We start from the raw sequence: 18786 nt of genomic DNA, 5'->3' as shown, positions 1-18786 counted from the left end.
ACTTGTACTGTGGGAAAGAAACAAGATTTAGGAATTTTAAAACGTGGCTCTGGGGCAGCAACTCGAGCATATACTTATTGTTCCATCCTTGGCAGATAAAGGCTCGTGGTGGGAGAATATGATTGCCGCCCTTTTTCATAGACACTCACCGGTCAGCTGGCTTATCCGCACTGTGAGTATTTTTCCTGTCGAGCCCACCTCACCCTAATGTCATGTTCTAAACTGTGTTCATGTTGTGATGCTGTGTCATTTAACAATGTTGTTTCTAACGTAAGAAGCTCCTGACAAGAATAAGCATTTAAAGGTTTACAAAATGCCTGTCACCTTTTTTGATAATAAGTACCAAAGATAAAGTGGGACACTAGTTAAAGTGTTAAGGACAGATTTTTATCAGTAGTACAATATTGCAATAGGGAAAAGTGTCCAGCGTGAATGGAACTTAACTTCTACTTGACTGAGTATTTTAAAGGGAGAATGAGGGAATGGGGAGGGGGTGAGGGGAGCACAGTAGAGTCACAGAAGTGAGAAATTAGCAAAAGTAGAAAGGAGGGAGTTGTCCATGTGAAGTAAGTCAGCCTCCTACCCTCCCGCAGAGACTGTGACATAGGGGCCCTATCTTCATGTATTAGCTGTAAAGTCTTTGGGAAGCCTTGAGTTTTTTCAGGCAGGCACTATAAGGGGGCTACAGTCATCGTAAGAACGTGGCCTTGAGCTGTCAGAAGCTGTGATAGTGTTTGTCCAAGTCTTTATAGGCTGAGGTTAAGGCATAGTTGAGAAGAGGGCTCCAGGAGCCTGGATAGAGTTCGGTCAAGAAGAGAATCTTTGTCATAGGCTAGAGTTTTCCACAACAGCTAATTGAGATAAAAGACATATATTTTTCTGCAGATACAGATGTGCCCTCCTTTTAGAATCTCCAGTTGCAGATATCTTAATCTCCATTTGCAAGTATCTGAATTAGCAAAACAAATGCGTTAGAAGGTAGCTCTACACACAACAAAAGGAACATCAGCTTTAGGTTCCAGGCCACATATAACTTGTAATCTGACCACAGAAAGCACATTTTCAGGAGCACATCTCTGGTGAAAGGATCTGGCCCTGCCTGGGTTTAGCCTTTTTGGCCCTTCCTTGTCCTGCTCTAAATGATCAAGACCCTGTGGACTTGAAATTCTCCTAAACTTTTTTTCTTATATAAATTTTTTTATTTATTTACTTTTGGCTGTGTTGGGTCTTCGTTGCTGCGTACGGGCTTTCTCTAGTTGCGACGAGCGGCGGGGGCTACTCTTCGTTGCGGTGCATGGACTTCTCATCGTGGTGGCTTTTCTTGTTGCGGAGCACGGGCTCTAGGCGCATGGGCTTCAGTAGTTGCAGCGCATGGGCTTCAGTAGTTGCAGCGCATGGGCTTCAGTAGTTGCAGCACACGGGCTCAGTAGTTGTGGCTCGTGGCCTCTAGAGTGCAGGCTCAGTAGTTGTGGCGCACAGGCTTAGTTGCTCCGCGGCATGTGGGATCTTCCTGGACCAGGGCTCGAACCCTTGTCCCCTGCATTGGCAGGCAGATTCTCAACCACTGTGCCACCAGGGAAGCCCTCTCCTAAACATTTTACTTAAATATTCCCTAAAGATGTTGACAAACTATGCATCTTTCACATATTTTTCTTTCTTTCTTTTTTTTTTTCTGTGGTACACGGGCTTTTCACTGTTGTGGCCTCTCCCGTTGTGGAGCACAGGCTCCGGACGCACAGGCTCAGCGGCCATGGCTCACGGGCCCAGCCGCTCTGCGGCATGTGGGATCTTCCCGGACTGGGGCACGAACCTGTGTCCCCTGCATCGGCAGGCGGACTCTCAACCACTGTGCCACCAGGAAAGCCCTCAGTGTTTTTTTTTTTTTTTTGAAGCTGAATATTTGGAAAGTGATCCCCTTAACCATCCATGCTGCAGACCTATGGAGGTGTTGATGAAGCCCAGTTCAGCTCGATGTTCTAATGCAGCACGCCGTCTTTCATCTCCAGCCCTTTGCCAGTCTATCCCATTGAGCTACAACTCTCTTCCCCATGCCCACTCCCAACCCCACAACCGCCGTTTTCTCTGGTCTGACTTCTGTTTGTCTCTCTGACCTCAGCTCATGCGATACCTCCCTGAGGGACCTTGTCAATGGCCTGGGTAAGGATGGGTCCCCTGCTGTGACTTCCACAGCATCTCCTTCTCCTGTGTTGACACTTATCACATTGTGTCACTATTGCCTGTTGGCTTGATTTTCATCTTTGGAAGTCTGGGGAGAGCAAGGACTGGGTCCATCATATTCATGGCTCTGTTCCCACAGCAGCACAGTGCCTGGCACATAACAGGCATTCAGGAAATATCTGCTAAAAGAACAAATGAATGAAGAAACATGGGGAGATCTTTGCGAGGGTGATCTGCCTCGAAATCATGCAGGCTGTGTTTGGTGAGCCGGGTCTCTTCACCAAAGAGAACTTGTCAAAGTTCTCTTCTTTTGTGAGAAAAACCCTGCTGCTGTTGGCTTTCCATCGAGGCTTCTTCCATCTCAGGAGCCCTGATGACAAGAGAATGCGGTCAGAGCAGTTCAAGATTATAGCCATGGCTTAATAGAGCAGGAGAATGTGCTTTGGACCAGCTGTCCATCAGTTGGTGTGGATAACTGCCGCGTATAATGATGCTAATGCAGGTTTGTTTGTTTTTTTTTGTTCAGACCCTGAGTGAATCAGAAAACTTTGAAGCAGCTGTTTACGAATTGGCCAAGACTCCCCTTATGGCTGATGTTTATTACATTGTTGGTGGCACATTCCCCCAGGAGGGAGTGGTCATCACAAGGAACAGAGATGGCCCAGCAGACATATGGCCTCTAGATCCTTTAAATGGAGCGTGAGTAGAATTAAAGGCTCTGGTCATTTTGTATCAGTAATCTTTTTTTGTTTCTTTAATTGGTGAAACTAGAGGTATTTTTTTATTTTTCTAACTTTTTCTTTAGCTATGTCCCAAATGACCTTGGCTAAGACAAGATGATGTGCTGTGTTGCAGGTGGTTCCGAGTGGAGACAAATTATGACCATTGGAAGCCAGTGCCTAAGAGAGATGACCGAAGGTAGTCTCTAAACACTTTCTGGTTTGCAGTGTTTTCTTGCTGTCAGGAGAATGTGCCCCTCTTGCTACGGGAACTGGAGAGGACTATAGGTGCTGTCCCCTCCAGAAAATGTACCTTAGCCCTTGGCCAGGATGGGAGAGTGTGGTATGTGGTGGAGAGCATGGCAAGGAGCTTCTTGGCAGATGGCTGGGTGTTGGGAAGACAAGGTTGGTTCTGGCCTTCAGGGTCAGGAGTTCTAGATTCCAGCACTAGCTCTGCTGATGACTCACTGGGTGGCCTCTTGGGCCTCTGTTCACCCATCTGTAAAAGGAAAAGATGGAACAAGGTTCATGGTTTTCTATGTAAGACTTTTTGGGAAGGAAAACATTTCCCTGCACTTAAATAAATAAACTTTGGGGGGGCTTTAATTTCCCTTCTAATTTTGAAAATTCTATAATTATAAGTCAGTGCGTCCCCAAAAGGCAAGTAGTTATATATTTTTCCTTGGCTTTACTGACCCGTGTGTTTGGTGGCAACTGTTCAATTCACAGAAAACATTTTCATCATCCTGGCTTCCTTGAGCAGACGGGGTTGAATTAATTCCACCATGGTGGTTTGAGACAAGGTAGCAAACATGCATGGGGGCCAGAATCTGTTTGGGGGAAAGGGAGATAATGAGGCTAGGCCTTGCATTGAGCCTGCCAAAATGAGAGCTTGTGGGATTCGGAGTTTCCTGAAGTACCGAGTGACCTTTGACCATTGTCCTTACAGAACACCTGCCATCAAAGCTCTTAATGCCACGGGCCAGGCAAACCTCAGCCTGGAGACGCTCTTTCAGGTAACTTGTGTCACGATGTCCAGCTTTTACCCAGGATGTTTGGTGTCTTTCTCAATAGTGATTAAAAAAAAAAAAAAATTCTTCCAAAATCAAGCAATATTAAAGTAGGTTTTACCTGGTTGAAAACATTTAAAAGGAAAACATTTTCTGAACTTGTAACCATTTAGGTTAAAGTATCATCTTCACCTGAGTTTTTCTGCATGTTTAAAAAAAAAGCATAGTTGTAACGTGTTCATTTGTTTAAAAGAAAAAAAAGGTTTCAAAAGTCTAACTCTGTCACCCCAAGATACACCAAAGTGTTCAGTGGTTATTTTATTCCTATTGATATTCTGCATGTATTTCTCCTATCTTTTAATAGTCTTTTATTTATTATTATTATTTTACTGAGGTATAGTTGGCGTACAACGTTACATAAATTTCAGGTGTACAACATAGTGATCTACAATTTTTAAAGGTTATATTCCATTTATAATTATTATAAGATATTGGCTGTATTTCCTGTGTTGTACCATATAATATATTTGTAGCTAATTTTATACATAGTAGTTTTGTTTTTGGTTTTGGTTTTTTTCCCGCTGCGTTGGGTCTTTGTTGCTGTGCACGGGCTTTCTCTAGTTGCGGCGAGCGGGGGCTACTCTTCGTTGTGGTGCGCGGGCTTCTCATTGCAGTGGCTTCTCTCGTTGCGGAGCACAGGCTCAAGGGCACATGGGCTTCAGTAGTTGTGGCACACAGGCTCAGTAGTTGTGGCTCACAGGCTCTAGAGCGCAGGCTTAGTAGTTGTGGTGCATGGGCTTAGTTGCTCCGTGGCATGTGGGATCTTCCCGGACTGGGGCTTGAACCCGTGTCCCCTGCAGTGGCAGGCAGATTCTTCACCACAGCACCACCAGGGAAGTCCCTATACATAGTAGTTTGTATCTCTTAATCCCATACCCCTAATTTGCCCCTCCCCTCCTCTTTCTCTCCCACTAGTTTGTTCTCTATATCTGTGAGTCTGTTTCTGTTTGCTGTATACATTCATTTGTATTGTTTTTTAGATTCCACATATAAGTGATAGCATACAGCATTTGTCTTTCTGTCTGACTTACTTCACTAAGCATATTGCCCTCCAAGTCCATCCATGTTGTGTAAATGGCAAAATTTCATTCTTTTTTGTGGCTGAGTAATATACCATTGTATATGTACACCACATCTTCTTTATCCATTCATCTGTTGATGGACGCTTAGGTTGCTTCTGTATCTTGGCTATTGTGAATAGTGTTGCTATGAACATTGGGGTGCCTGAACCTTTTCAAATTTCTAATCATTTTTAATATGATTTCTCCTGTGCAGGTTTTGTCAGTGTTTCCGGTTTATAACAAGTAAGTGACATGTTAAGCACGTCTGTTCCTACATCACCCTGGCACAGTAGACTCTCCCCTGCACTCTTTGGCTCAGCAGGGATCTGAGGGCTCCCACAGAGCAGGTTTTCTAGGTGCCGTGGCGCCAGCTGTGACAAAACAGACTCTTTGCTCTCCTGGGACCAGCATTCTACTGGCAGGGAGGGACAGATAAACAAATGTAGCACAAGTCAGGTGAGGAGTCCATGGAGAAAAACAAAGGTGAGGAGGATAGAGTGATCTGGAAGGAGGAGGGCATGACATGCTCATCCTAAATCCGTCTGCTAGCTGGGGACCACCTTTGCCCCTTGGGAGCTCCCTAATTTCACTGTTAGTACTAAGCTTTAGATACCTTTGGCTTTCCTTTATCTTCCCGGGGAGTTTCTGCTACCCCCGTGCTAATTTCACAGCTGATTCAGTGCCTAAGTTAATGTTTCTCTTTTAGCCTGTGTCCTTGATAGCAGCATTCTGTGAGCAATGGCTTCTCGGGTCCACAGCCTGGGATTTTATCCACCCTCTTCTTTTTGAGGTGAACCGCTGGGCCGGGCTGCCACTGCGGTTAGTTAAACTTGAGACGCAGACCCCACCAAACTTGTACAGGAAGCTCTGAAGGTCCGCCGTCACCATCACAGCACGGCTGAATAGGCCAAGAACCCGCACTTCGTGGCCTCATACCCCTCAAGGTGTTGCCTGATTGCCTTCTCTGTGCCCACGACCAGCTCAGTGAGGTAGGGCCTAAAATAGAAGAGGTAGCAAGTCATCACAGAGTCTTATCTCCTTCTCTTACCTCCATAAATTCCAAAACCCAGCATTTCCTACTTTCTCATCATCCTTCCTTCTTTCTTCAAGGCAAGAATATCAAAAATGGTATTCTTCAAGAAATAGCCTAATATGGATAAAACTTGTAAAGGGATTTTTAGTTTCAAATACCCAATTGATTTTTTTCTTTGAAATGATCCTCTTTCACACAAATATAAAACAGTAGTTTTCCTGACGGCCTCTAGATTACCTTTTGTATATTTGGGTGCTCTAAGATTCCTTAGGTACAATGACATTTTCAAAACTGGTGTTACTCTGTTCACTTTGCACTGTAATAGGAATATATCTCTTTGAATTTTTTTAAAGTATGTCCAGATAAAAAGATTATTGCTAAATAATTAATTCCATAAACGATATTCTAACAGCTAAAACAGTCTTCTACAGAAAAGCAAATCAGTATTTTCCCACTCTAACAAATGAGCTAGTTGGGTCACAAATGATACCTAGCACTATGCCAGTGAACTAGTTCTTTGAGGGCAGAGAGAGCAAAAACAAAAGACTCCTGATTTGTAGCATTTATTGATTTCCTTGGTGTAAATACTCACCATGGCCTATTTCAAGCTTACAGTTGGCTCATAAACTTCCTGCATATTTAACCATTGACTCTCACCAGCCTGTAGGAGTTAGCTCCAACTCACCATTACCCTTTACAGATGGGCACAATTTTGCCTTTTTAATAATCATTTAAAAAATAGTTAGGGCTTCCCTGGTGGCGCAGTGGTTGAGAGTCCGCCTGCCGATGCAGGGTACACGGGTCCGTGCCCCGGTCCGGGAAGATCCCACATGCCGCGGAGTGGCTGGGCCTGTGAGCCATGGCCGCTGAGCCTGCATGTCTGGAGCCTGTGCTCCGCAACAGGAGAGGCCACAACAGTGAGAGGCCCATGTACTGCAAAAAAAAAAAAAAAAAAAAAAAGTTAACCTATTTTTGTGTTCTTATAGTTTTTTAAATAGTTATATAAATGATCAATATTTCATTTAAAGATTAATAGTATAATCAAATCGTTTTTTAATATTTATTTTAATAAAGCATTTTCCATGCTGTGAACAGCCCTTATAATTTTAAATAGCTGCATCATAACCAATTGAATGTAGTATAATTGGATTAAACATTCTCCAGTTGTTAGTTTTTCCTCTATTAAAACTCTGAAATAAATATATTTGTACATTTCCCCCCTCTTTTTGTATTATTTTCCTTGGCTGAATTCACAGAAGTAGGATTACTGAGTTAAAGGCCATGAATGTTTAAATGGCAAATGTTTTGTCGAAATAGAATTGTCAGAAGTTATAAACAGTTTACCAAGAAGCATTTTTCTTTATTGTATAATTGAAAACCCAACAGGATCTACATTTAAATGATTATCACCAGTGAACCAGAAATAACACAGATCCCTGACTCTCAGGCCTTTTGCATGTAATGATTACCATCAGCTACGTCTGTTCAGTGTGTGAGGCTAATATTTAGAAAAGTCTGAACAGAAGCAAGGATCTCTATGCTGCCCCCTTGTGCTGTGCTACAAAATTACAGTCCCCTGCAGTGGAGCTCCATCCTCTGCTGTGGCTATAAGCAGAGACAGTATTAAAACAGTGATGGAGAACAGAATTATGACTAAAGGGCTTCCCTGGTGGTGCAGTGGTTAAGAATCCGCCTGCCAATGCAAGGGACACCGGTTTCAGCCCTGGTCCAGGAAGATCCCACATGCCACGGAACAACTAAACTCCTGCACCACAAATACTGAGCCTGCACTCTAGAGCCTGCGAGCCACAACTACTGAAGCCCGCACACCTAGAGCCCATGCTTCACAACAAGAGAAGCCACCGCAATGAGAAGCTGGCAACGAAGAGTAGCCCACGCTCGCCGCAACTACAGAAAGCCCGCCCGCAGCAATGAAGACCCAACGCAGCCAAAAATAATACATTTTTTAAAAGCTTAAAAAAGAATTATGACTAAATTAAATAAGCAGCTGAGGTCCTGTTCAGGGAACCTTCGTTCCCCTTGACAAGCTTTGCATGTTCTCATAGTGCTGTCTTCAGCCCAGTGTTTGATTCAGCTGTGGGGTGCCAGTGCCTATTCCTAAACTGCCCCACTCCCAATGCTTTGAGCAGGCATCCCAGCTGGTGTCTGGGGCAAAAGGAAGTCGAAGGGAGTGAAGGGTAGGAGCCTCAGTGTGTATGTGCATGCGTATGTGCATGTGCCCAAGTTATTTGGGTCTCTTGCTCTGCAGAATGTTGAGTAAGTGACATTGTACTTTTCATCCTTAGATCTGGGCCAGTGGACCCCCTGTCTTGATCCCTGAGCTTTCAGGTCCCCACTCTGGCCTTCCTCTGACTCTCCCATGATATAAGGAATCCACTCAGAGTCTGGCCCAAGTACCCAGAACCCTGGAATTCTCGTCCTGAACAGCGCCCAAGCCATTTCCAGGGCCTGCGTGGTTCACTTCCCTGGGTGGTGTTCTCCTGGTGGCGGTGTGCAGCCTTCATGGACGTCCTGTGCCTGGTGGTGGCCAAGGGATGGCTGTTTGCTGGGGGTGGTGCATGAAGCCTAGATGAGCGTCCACATATGTGCCATTTGTGGGGTAGGCAGAGCAGGACTGCAGGCTAAGGCTAGCTCTCCTTCATTGCCACAGTGTGAAACTCTGGGGAGTCTGAGAATTTTGAACTTGGCCTTCCACAGTGTTGTCAAAATAGGAAAGAACACTTAGTGTGGTTCCTTGAATTATAACTTTTAAATAGCCTGACATAGGTGGGTGTCTGTCTGTATTCTTGTCCTGGGTCCCAAGTATTAGGAAAAGAGCTTGGGATTTTTCTTCCCCTCTTTGGAATATTAGAGAAAATGATGTATATGTTAAAATTCCTCTCATTTTCAGCTACACAATTTATACTACAGTAATGAGTGCTGCCAGCCCAGACAAGTACATGACTAGGATCAGAAACCCGAGTTAAAAGCAGAAGAGCGAATTCACCTATGCTATGAAGGTTTGCTAAAGTTTTTTTGCGGGGGAGGGCAGCGGTTAGGGATGGGGGAAGGAGGACATAGGCTGGTATTTCTCCTAGAAGATAGTAGCATCCTTAACATTTATACATACGTAATATTTTCTGACAGGCATTGAGTGTATGGTTGTTATTTGTGTCATGTTAATGTCACTCTTAAGTATTTATTTTGAATTGTTCGTATGAAAGCTAGTCTTCTGGTGCTCAGTGCGCTTTGCCCCTGATTAAAACCTGCTTTCAGGGCAAAGCGTTACCTCTTCACTTACGCAGAGGGGCAAATATCTGGTGAGACTTAGGTGTCTCCAAAGTCACAGTGAGGCAGGCCCAGCTCCTTTGCAGGATCAGACAGACAATGAAGGACCCAGGACACTCAAAATTTATTTCAGGCATCAGTGAGGCCATAGGTGAGAGGAAAGACATGAGGAAAAAAGCAGGAGTCCCTTCTGCTGTCCCTGAAATCAAATCATCTTGGCAGCCACCTATTGACAGGCCACCTTTTCCTATTGCAGGGATCGCCTGGAGTTTATAAACCTAGCCTGATGTTTTGTTCATTCACTTACGGGGATGTTTAAAATCAGTGTTTAAATTAAGCGCTTTTTTTCCCTTACAGATGATCTTTTTAAATGAAATTTTTGAAGAGCTGCACTTTAAAAAATAAAGTGAAAAGATTATATTTTATGACCGATACAGGCTCTTTCCTCATTAAACTTTTCAACATTGTGAAGTGGGAGCAGGAGGATGAGTTTGGAGCGTGTTGTGGTAAAGTGGGGTGATAGCTGTCCTCATTCACCTTCCTTCAGGGCTTGCCTTGGCCGGCTCTTAGCTTCTTCTGTTCTGGCTTTAACAACTCAAAAATAATCCGTCTCAGAGGCCGAGCCATATTCTCGGGCTTTATTCCCAGCTTCTCACCATTACTTAACAGCTATTTTGTCATACCTGAGTTTATAAAGAAATGAGCGGGCAAGACCTCTTTGTTCATTATGAAGTGCTTCTGGAAGAGTCTGCCAAACTTAAATAAAATTAACAACAGTTATTATTAAGCAAAGATGAGTTGAGCAGAGGGAATAGCAGACGAATTACAATTCGGGACAAGCAAACCTTGGCGAACCATAGGCAAATCTGAGGAACAAAGGGAAGGTTAGCTTTTATTGGAATCTGGGAGGAAACCGGGGAGTGTTGTTTTGAACAGAAGTTCATTAGAGGAGAACAAGAGTTCAGGGTTGTTGCAGTTTCACATTGGTTGCAAGTGATGGTCCATTTGCTGTTACTGAGAAATGCAAACGTAAAATAGATAGCTAGTGGGAAGAAGCCGCATAGCACAGGGAGATCAACTCGGTGCTTTGTGACCACCTAGAGGGGTGGGAGGGAGGGAGACGCAAGAGGGAAGAGATATGGGAACATATGTATATGTATAACTGATTCACTTTGTTATAAAGCAGAAACTAACACACCATTGTAAAGCAATTATACTCCAATAATGATGTAAAAAAATACAAAATAAATTTTTTTTAAAAATTAAAGAAAATAAGTAAACAGCATTGCTCTAGTAACAAACAAACAAACAAAAATCTTTCTTCCTGCTGGCTGCGTAAGTTGAAACCAAGGGTAAGAACTCTCCTTTCGTGGCTTTCCCACTCCATTTAAAATCAAGTATGCTTTATCCATTTTCACATTTCTCCTCTTTGATCAAGATCTTTCTCTGAAAGCATAACTGATGCAGCATCAGGTTGATTTTTTTTCTTTTGGTTGAAATATTTTTGTCTGTGTCCCTCATTGCTGGAAAGGACCTTTCCTGGGACTTTTGTTGGGAAGAAAGAGCAAGTAGCATTTGGGAACCGCAGGGCCACATTTGAGCAACACGGAAGGTACAAGGAGGAGCGCTCAGGCATCTCCCATTCTTAAATTATGTCTTATCAAGGTTCTAAGCCTTGGAGATCATCTCAAAGCACTGAGTTGACATAATACTGTTCGGTGCATCATTTCTGCAGATGTTTGACAGGCAACAGGTACAAAGGGTTTTTTTCTTTTTTTCTTTTTACATCTTTATTGGAGTATAATTGCTTTACAATGGTGTGTTTCCGCTTTACAACAAAGTGAATCAGTTATACATATGTTCCCATATCTCTTCCCTCTTGAATCTCCCTCCCTCCCACCCTCCCTATCCCACCCCTCTAGGTGGTCACAAAGCACTGAGCTGATCTCCCTGTGCTATGCGGCTGCTTCCCACTAGCAATCTATTTTACGTTTGGTAGTGTATATATGTCCATGCCACTCTCTCACTTCGTCCTAGCTTACCCTTCCCCCTCCCCATATCCTCAAGTCCATTCTCTAGTAGGTCTGTGTCTTTATTCCCCTCTTACCCCTAGGTTCTTCATGACATTTTTTTTTTTCTTAGATTCCGTATATATGTGTTAGCATACGGTATTTGTCTTTCTCTTTCTGACTTACTTCACTCTGTATGACAGACTCTAGGTCCATCCACCTCACTACAAATAACTCAATTTCGTTTCTTTTTATGGCTGAGTAATATTCCATTGTATATATGTGCCACATCTTCTTTATCCATTCATCCGATGATGGACACTTAGGTTGCTTCCATGTCCTGGCTATTGTAAATAGAGCTGCAATGAACATTTTGGTACATGACTCTTCTTGAATTATGGTTTTCTCAGGGTATATGCCCAGTAGTGGGATTGCTGGGTCATATGGTAGTTCTATTTGTAGTTTTTTAAGGAACCTCCATACTGTTCTCCATAGTGGCTGAACCAATTCACATTCCCACCAGCAGTGCAAGAGGGTTCCCTTTTCTCCACACCCTCTCCAGCATTTATTGTTTCTAGATTTTTTAATGATGGCCATGCTGACCGGTGTGAGATGATATCTCATTGTAGTTTTGATTTGCATTTCTCTAATGATTAATGATGTTGAGCATGCTTTCATGTGTTTGTTGGCAGTCTGTATATCTTCTTTGGAGAAGTGTCTATTTAGGTCTTCTGCCCATTTTAGGATTGGGTTTTTTTTTTTTTTTTTTATTGAGCTGCATGAGCTGCTTGTAAATTTTGGAGATTAATCCTTTGTCAGTTGCTTCATTTGCAAATATTTTCTCCCATTCTGAGGGTTGTCCTTTGGTCTTGTTTATGGTTTCCTTTGCTGTGCAAAAGCTTTAAAGTTTCATTAGGTCCCATTTGTTTATTTTTGTTTTTATTTCCATTTCTCTAGGAGGTGGGTCAAAAAGGATCTTGCTGTGATTTATGTCAGAGTGTTCTGCCTATGTTTTCCTCTAAGAGTTTGATAATTTCTGGCCTTACATTTAGGTCTTTAATCCATTTTGAGCTTATTTTTGTGTATGGTGTTAGGGAGTGATCTAATCTCATACTTTTACATGTACCTGTCCAGTTTTCCCAGCACCACTTATTGAAGAGGCTGTCCTTTCTCCAGTGTACATTCCTGCCTCCTTTATCAAAGATAAGGTGACCATATGTGTGTGGGTTTATCTCTGGGCTTTCTGTCCTGTTCCATTGATCTATCTTTCTGTTTTGGTACCATTACCATACTGTCTTGATTACTGTAGCTTTGTAGTATAGTCTGAAGTCAGGGAGCCTGATTCTTCCAGCTCCATTTTTCGTTCTCAAGATTGCTTTGGCTATTCGGGGTCTTTTGTGTTTCCATACAAATTGTGAAATTTTTTGTTCTAGTTCTGTGAAAAATGCCAGTGGTAGCTTGATAGGGATTGCATTGAATCTGCAGATTGCTTTGGGTAGTATAGTCATTTTCACAATGTTGATTCTTCCAATCCAAGAACATGGTATATCTCTCCATGTATTTGTATCATCTTTAATTTCTTTCATCAGTGTCTTATAATTTTCTGCATACAGGTCTTTTGTCTCCTTAAGTAGGTTTATTCCTAGATATTTTATTCTTTCTGTTGCAGTGGTAAATGGGAGTGTTTTCTTGATTTCACTTTCAGATTTTTCATCATTAGTGTATATGAATGCCAGAGATTTCTGTGCATTAATTTTGTATCCTGCTACTTTACCAAATTCATTGATTAGCTCTAGTAGTTTTCTGGTAGCATCTTTAGGATTCTCTATGTATAGTATCATGTCATCTGCAAACAGTGACAGCTTTACTTCTTCTTTTCCGAATTGGATTCCTTTTATTTCCGTTTGTTCTCTGATTGCTGTGGCTAAAACTTCCAAAACTATGTTGAATAAGTGTGGTGGGAGTGGGCAACCTTGTCTTGTTCCTGATCTTAGTGGAAGTGGTTTCAGTTTTTCACCATTGAGGACGATGGTGGCTGTGGGTTTGTCATATATGGCCTTTATTATGTTGAGGAAAGTTCCCTCTGTGCCTACTTTCTGCAGGGTTTTTATCATAAATGGGTGGTGAATTTTGTCGAAAACTATCTCTGCATCTATTGAGATGATCATATGGTTTTTCTCCTTCAATTTGTTAATATGGTGTATCATGTTGATTGATTTGCATATATTGAAGAATCCTTGCATCCCTGGGATAAATCCCACTAGATCACAGTGTATGATCCTTTTAATGTGCTGTTGGATTCTGTTTGCTAGTATTTTGTTGAGGATTTTTGCATCTATCTGAATCAGTGTTATTGGCCTGTAGTTTTCTTTCTTTGTGACATCTTTGTCTGGTTTTGGTATCAGGGTGATGGTGGCCTCGTAGAATGAGTTTGGGAGTGTTCCTCCCTCTGCTATATTTTGGAAAAGTTTGAGAAGGTTAGGTGTTAGCTCTTCTCTAAATGTTTGATAGAATTCACCTGTGAAGCCATCTGGTCCTGGGCTTTTGTTTGTGGGAAGATTTTTAATCAGAGTTTCAATTTCAGTGCTTGTGATTGGTCTGTTCATATTTTCTGTTTCTTCCTGATTCAGTCTTGGCAGGTTGTGCATTTCTAAGAATTTGTCCATTTCTTCCAGATTGTCCATTTTATTGGCATAGAGTTGCTTGTAGTAATCTCTCATGATCTTTTGTATGTCTGCAGTGTCAGTTGTTACTTCTCCTTTTTCATTTCTAATTCTATTGATTTGAGTCTTCTCCCTTATTTTCTTGATGAGTCTGGCTAATGGTTTATCAATTTTGTTTATCTTTTCAAAGAACCAGCTTTTAGTTTTATTGATTTTTGCTATTGTTTCCTTCATTTCTTTTTCATTTATTTCTGATCTGATCTTTATGATTTCTTTCCTTCTGCTAACTTTGGGGTTTTTTTTGTTCTTCTTTCTCTAATTGCTTTAGGTGTAAGGTTAGGTTGTTTATTTGAGATGTTTCCTGTTTCTTAAGGTAGGATTGTATTGCTATAAATTTCCCTCTTAGAACTGCTTTTGCTGCATCCCATAGGTTTTGGGTCGTCGTGTCTCCATTGTCATTTGTTTCTAGGTATTTTTTGATTTCCTCTCTGATTTCTTCAGTGATCACTTCGTTATTAAGTAGTATATTGTTTAGCCCCCATGTGTTTGTATTTTTTACAGGTCTTTTCCTGTAATTGATATCTAGTCTCATAGCGTTGTGGTCGGAAAAGATACTTGATACAACTTCAATTTTCTTAAATTTACCAAGGCTTGATTTGTGACCCAAGATACGATCTATCCTGGAGAATGTTCCATGAGCACTTGAGAAAAATGTGTATTCTGTTGTTTTTGGATGGAATGTCCTATAAATATCAATTAAGTCCATCTTGTTTAATGTATCATTTAAAGCTTGTGTTTCCTTATTTATATTCATTTTGGATGATCTTTCCATTGGTGAAAGTAGGGTGTTAAAGTCCCCTACTATGAATGTGTTACTGTCAATTTCCCATTTTATGGCTGTTAGTATTTGCCTTATGTATTGAGGTGCTCCTGTGTTGGGTGCATAAATGTTTACAATTGTTATATCTTCTTCTTGGATCGATCCCTTGATCAGTATGTAGTGTCCTTCTTTGTCTCTTGTAATAGTCTTTATTTTAAAGTCTATTTTGTCTGATATGAGAATTGCTACTCCAGCTTTTTTTTGATTTCCATTTGCATCGGATATCTTTTTCCATCCCCTCACTTTCAGTCTGTATACGTCCCTAGGTCTGAAGTGGGTTTCTTGTAGACAGCATATATATGGGTCTTGTTTTTGTATCCATTCAGCCAGTCTGTGTCTTTTGGTGGGAGCATTTAATCCATTTACATTTAAGGTAATTATTGATACGTACGTTCCTATTCCCATTTTCTTCATTGTTCTGGGTTTGTTATTGTAGGTCTTTTCCTTCTCTTGTGTTTCTTGCCTAGAGACGTTCCTTTAGCATTTGTTGTAAAGCTGGTTTGGTGGTGCTGAACTCTCTCAGCTTTTGCTTGTCTGTAAAGGTTTTAATTTCTCCATCAAATCTGAATGAGATCCTTGCTGGGTAGAGTAATCTTGGTTGTAGGTTTTTCTCCTTCATTACTTTATATATGTCCTGCCATTCCCTTCTGGCTTGCAGTTTCTGCTCAAAGATTAGCTGTTAACCTTATGGGGATTCCCTTGTGTGTTATTTGTTATTTTTCCCTTGCTGCTTTTAATATGTTTTCTTTGTATTTAATTTTTGACAGTTTAATATTTGTCTTAGCATGTTTCTCCTTGGATTTATCCTGTATGGGACTCTCTGTGCTTCCTGGACTTGATTAACTATTTCCTTTCCCATATTAGAGAAGTTTTCCTCTATAATCTCTTCAGATATTTTCTCAGTCACTTTATTTTTCTCTTCTTCTTCTGGGACCCCTATAATTCGAATGTTGGTGCATTTAATGTTGTGCCAGAGGTCTCTGAGACTGTCCTCAGTTCTTTTCATTCTGTTTTCTTTATTCTGCTCTGCAGTCGTTATTTCCACTCTTTTATCTTCCAGGTCACTTATCCATTCTTCTGCCTCAGTTATTCTGCTATTGCTCCCTTCTAGAGTATTTTTAATTTCATTTATTATGTTGTTCATCATTATTTCTTTCATCTTTAGTTCTTCTAGGTCCTTATTAAATGTTTCTTGCATTTTCTCTATTCTATTTCCAAGATTTTGGATTATCTTTACTATCGTTATTCTGAATTCTTTTTCAGGTAGACTGCCTATTTCCTCTTCATTTGTTAGGTCTGGTGGGTTTTTATCTTGTTCCTTCATCTGCCGTGTGTTTTTCTGTCTTCTCATTTTGCTTATCTTACTGTGTTTGGGATCTCCTTTTTGCAGGCTGCAGGTTTGTAGTTCCCGTTGTTTTTGGTGTCTGTCCCTAGTGGCTAAAGTTGGTTCAGTGGGTTGTGTAGGCTTTGTGGTGGAGGGGACTAGTGCCTGTGTTCTGGTAGATGAGGCTGGATCTTGTCTTTCTGGTGGGCAGGTCCATGTCTGGTGGTGTGTTTTGGGGTGTCTGTGGCCTTATGATTTTAGGCAGCCTCTCTGCTAATGGGTGGGGTTGTGTTCCTGTCTTGCTAGTTGTTTGGCATAGGGTGTCCAGCACTGTAGCTTGCTGGTCATTGAGTGAAGCTGGGTGTTGATGTTGAGATGGAGATCTCTGGGCAATTTTCGCCATTTGATATTACATGGAGCTGGGAGGTCTCTTGTGGACCAGTGTCCTGAAGTTGGCTCTCCCACCTCAGAGGCAGAGCCCTGACTCCTGGCTGCAGCACCAAGAGCCTTTCATCCACATGGCTCAGAATAAAAGGGAGAAAAAGTAGAAAGAAAGAAAGGAGGGGAGGGAGGGAGGGAGGAAGGAAGGAATGAAGGAAAGGAGGGAAAGAAAGAAAAAGAAAGAGAAAGAAAGAAAGGATAAAAAAATAAAGTAAGGTAAAATAAAATAAAGTTATTAAAATAAAGAATGAAAAATAATTATTAAGAAAAAAATTTTTTTTAAAAGTAAAAAAAAAAAAAGGACGGACAGAACCCTAGGACAAATGGTGAAAGCAAAGCTATACAGACAAAATCTCACACAGAAGCATACACATACACACTCACAAAAAGAGAAAAAGGGGAAAAAATAATAAATCTTGCTCTCAAAGCCCACCTCCTCAATTTGGGATGATTCGTTGTCTATTCATGTATTCCACAGATGCAGGGTACATCAAGTTGATTGTGGAGCTTTAATTCGCTGCTCCTGAGGCTGGGAGAGATTTCCCTTTCTCTTCTTTGTTCGCACATCTCCCGGGGCTCAGCTTTGGATTTGGCCCCGCCTCTGCGTGTAGGTCGCCGGAGGGCGTCTCTTCTTAGCTCAGACAGGACTGGGTTAAAGGAGCAGCTGCTTTGGGGGCTCTGGCTCACTCAGGCCGGGGGGAGGGTGGGGTACAGAGTGCGGGGCGGGCCTGCGGCGGCAGAGGCCAGCGTGACATTGCACCAGCCTGAGGCGCACCGTGCGTTCTCTCGGGGAAGTTGTCCCTGGTTCCCGGGACCCTGGCAGTGGTGGGCTGCACAGGCTCCCGGGAGGGGAGGTGTGGATAGTGACCTGTGCCCGCACACAGGCTTCTTGGTGGTGGCAGCAGCAGCCCTGGCGTCTCATGCCCGTCTCTGGGGTCCGTGCTGATAGCCGCGGCTCGCACCCGTCTCTGGAGCTCCTTTAAGCAGCACTCTTAATCCCCTCTCCTCCGGTACAAAGTTTTAAAATGATTATACAAGTCAAAATTAAAAATAATATGACAAATCCAGTTTGTATAATTGTCCTAAAGATTGAAGGACCATGGGGAATCAGTTGAAACTTGTAATCAGTGTACTTGTTCCCTGATTTCATGTAATTGAGTTTCTCCTTCCCGAAAGGAAATTATCCATGTGCCACAAGTTGTTCTTGCTGCCAGCATATACTACCTTGTTTTGCTAGGAGTTAGCTAAGGGCAATTTGTCTAATACCACCTTAGCTAAGGAATTGTGGAATTAATTAAAGAAACCTCAGCTAAAATTGGAGCGGAGGAAGACCTGTAGGGGGAGTCCCCCAACCAGTGCATCATCGATTATTCCAAACAGGAAGAGATATGCGCCTATATCTCAGACAGGAAGGTGTTGCCTACTCTACTATCCAGCAGGAAGAAGAAAACTCGCCATCTGATGACAGCCCAGCCAATCAGACTGTAGCTGCCCAACCAATGAGAAGCCTCCATAGTTTGGACCCTTAGCCTCCTCCAGTGAACTCTTTCATTATTACAGTCCATCCCAACTCCCTCTTTTCCCTATGAAAGCAAACTCGTCTTTCCTGTTTTCTGGATTCGCCTATGGTCTGCCATAGTTTGCATATCCTGAATTGTAATTCCTGTGGCTATTCCCAAATAAACTTGCTTTTGCTGGCGAAACAACTGGCTCTTCTATTACTAAAGTTGACGGAATCTAAGCCTGTTGTTGGGTAGCTGTTGCTTTAGGGGTGGAATCAGCTGTGTAACCTAGGGTAATGGATAGATTTCTAATCATGTGCTCATTGATGTGTACTCCAAACCAGGAAGGGAGGAAAGATCTGCCAAGGAGACAGACCCAGAGTTATGGACCCTGTTGGGCAGTTAACAGTAGGTTCTTTGAAGTGGGTTTAAGGGGTTGGCCCAGAGATTGGTTTCAGATCGGAACAACTGGATATCCTAACGAGAATTGTCCTCCCATTCGCCAACTATCCAGACATTTATAAGCCCAGGGATGATGCCCTCGTTCACAAACGAAGATGAAACCGGATGAGCACAGAGGACTCCAGCTGAAGTGGCATTGTTCAGTGGTGAATTTGT

The 18786-nt window shown here is 42.3% G+C and overlaps 1 protein-coding gene across 11 annotated transcripts in view; it reads left to right on the top strand.

Moving 5' to 3' along the window:
- Positions 1–18786, top strand: part of NAAA (N-acylethanolamine acid amidase) — a 47951-nt gene that overhangs the window by 11140 nt on the left and 18025 nt on the right. For 2 of the 11 annotated variants that reach the window (XM_060299490.1, XM_060299489.1), the window contains exons 5-9: positions 96–172; positions 2705–2877; positions 3034–3096; positions 3847–3913; positions 5243–5271. In XM_060299490.1, coding sequence (XP_060155473.1) covers positions 96–172; positions 2705–2877; positions 3034–3096; positions 3847–3913; positions 5243–5271 — 409 coding nt within the window. Of the gene's footprint in view, positions 1–95; positions 173–2704; positions 2878–3033; positions 3097–3626; positions 3701–3846; positions 3914–5242; positions 5272–5818; positions 7014–7447; positions 9082–9706; positions 9766–18046; positions 18367–18786 lie in introns of those variants that run through there. The other 9 variants (XR_009564035.1, XR_009564036.1, XM_030877901.3 and 6 more) reach the window with 9 other exon arrangements.

Source organism: Globicephala melas, chromosome 5 (assembly GCF_963455315.2).
Source record: "Globicephala melas chromosome 5, mGloMel1.2, whole genome shotgun sequence".
Taxonomy (NCBI): Eukaryota; Metazoa; Chordata; class Mammalia; order Artiodactyla; family Delphinidae; genus Globicephala; species Globicephala melas.
Note: the sequence above shows the minus strand (reverse complement) of the source record. Positions and strands in the feature narration are given on the sequence as shown.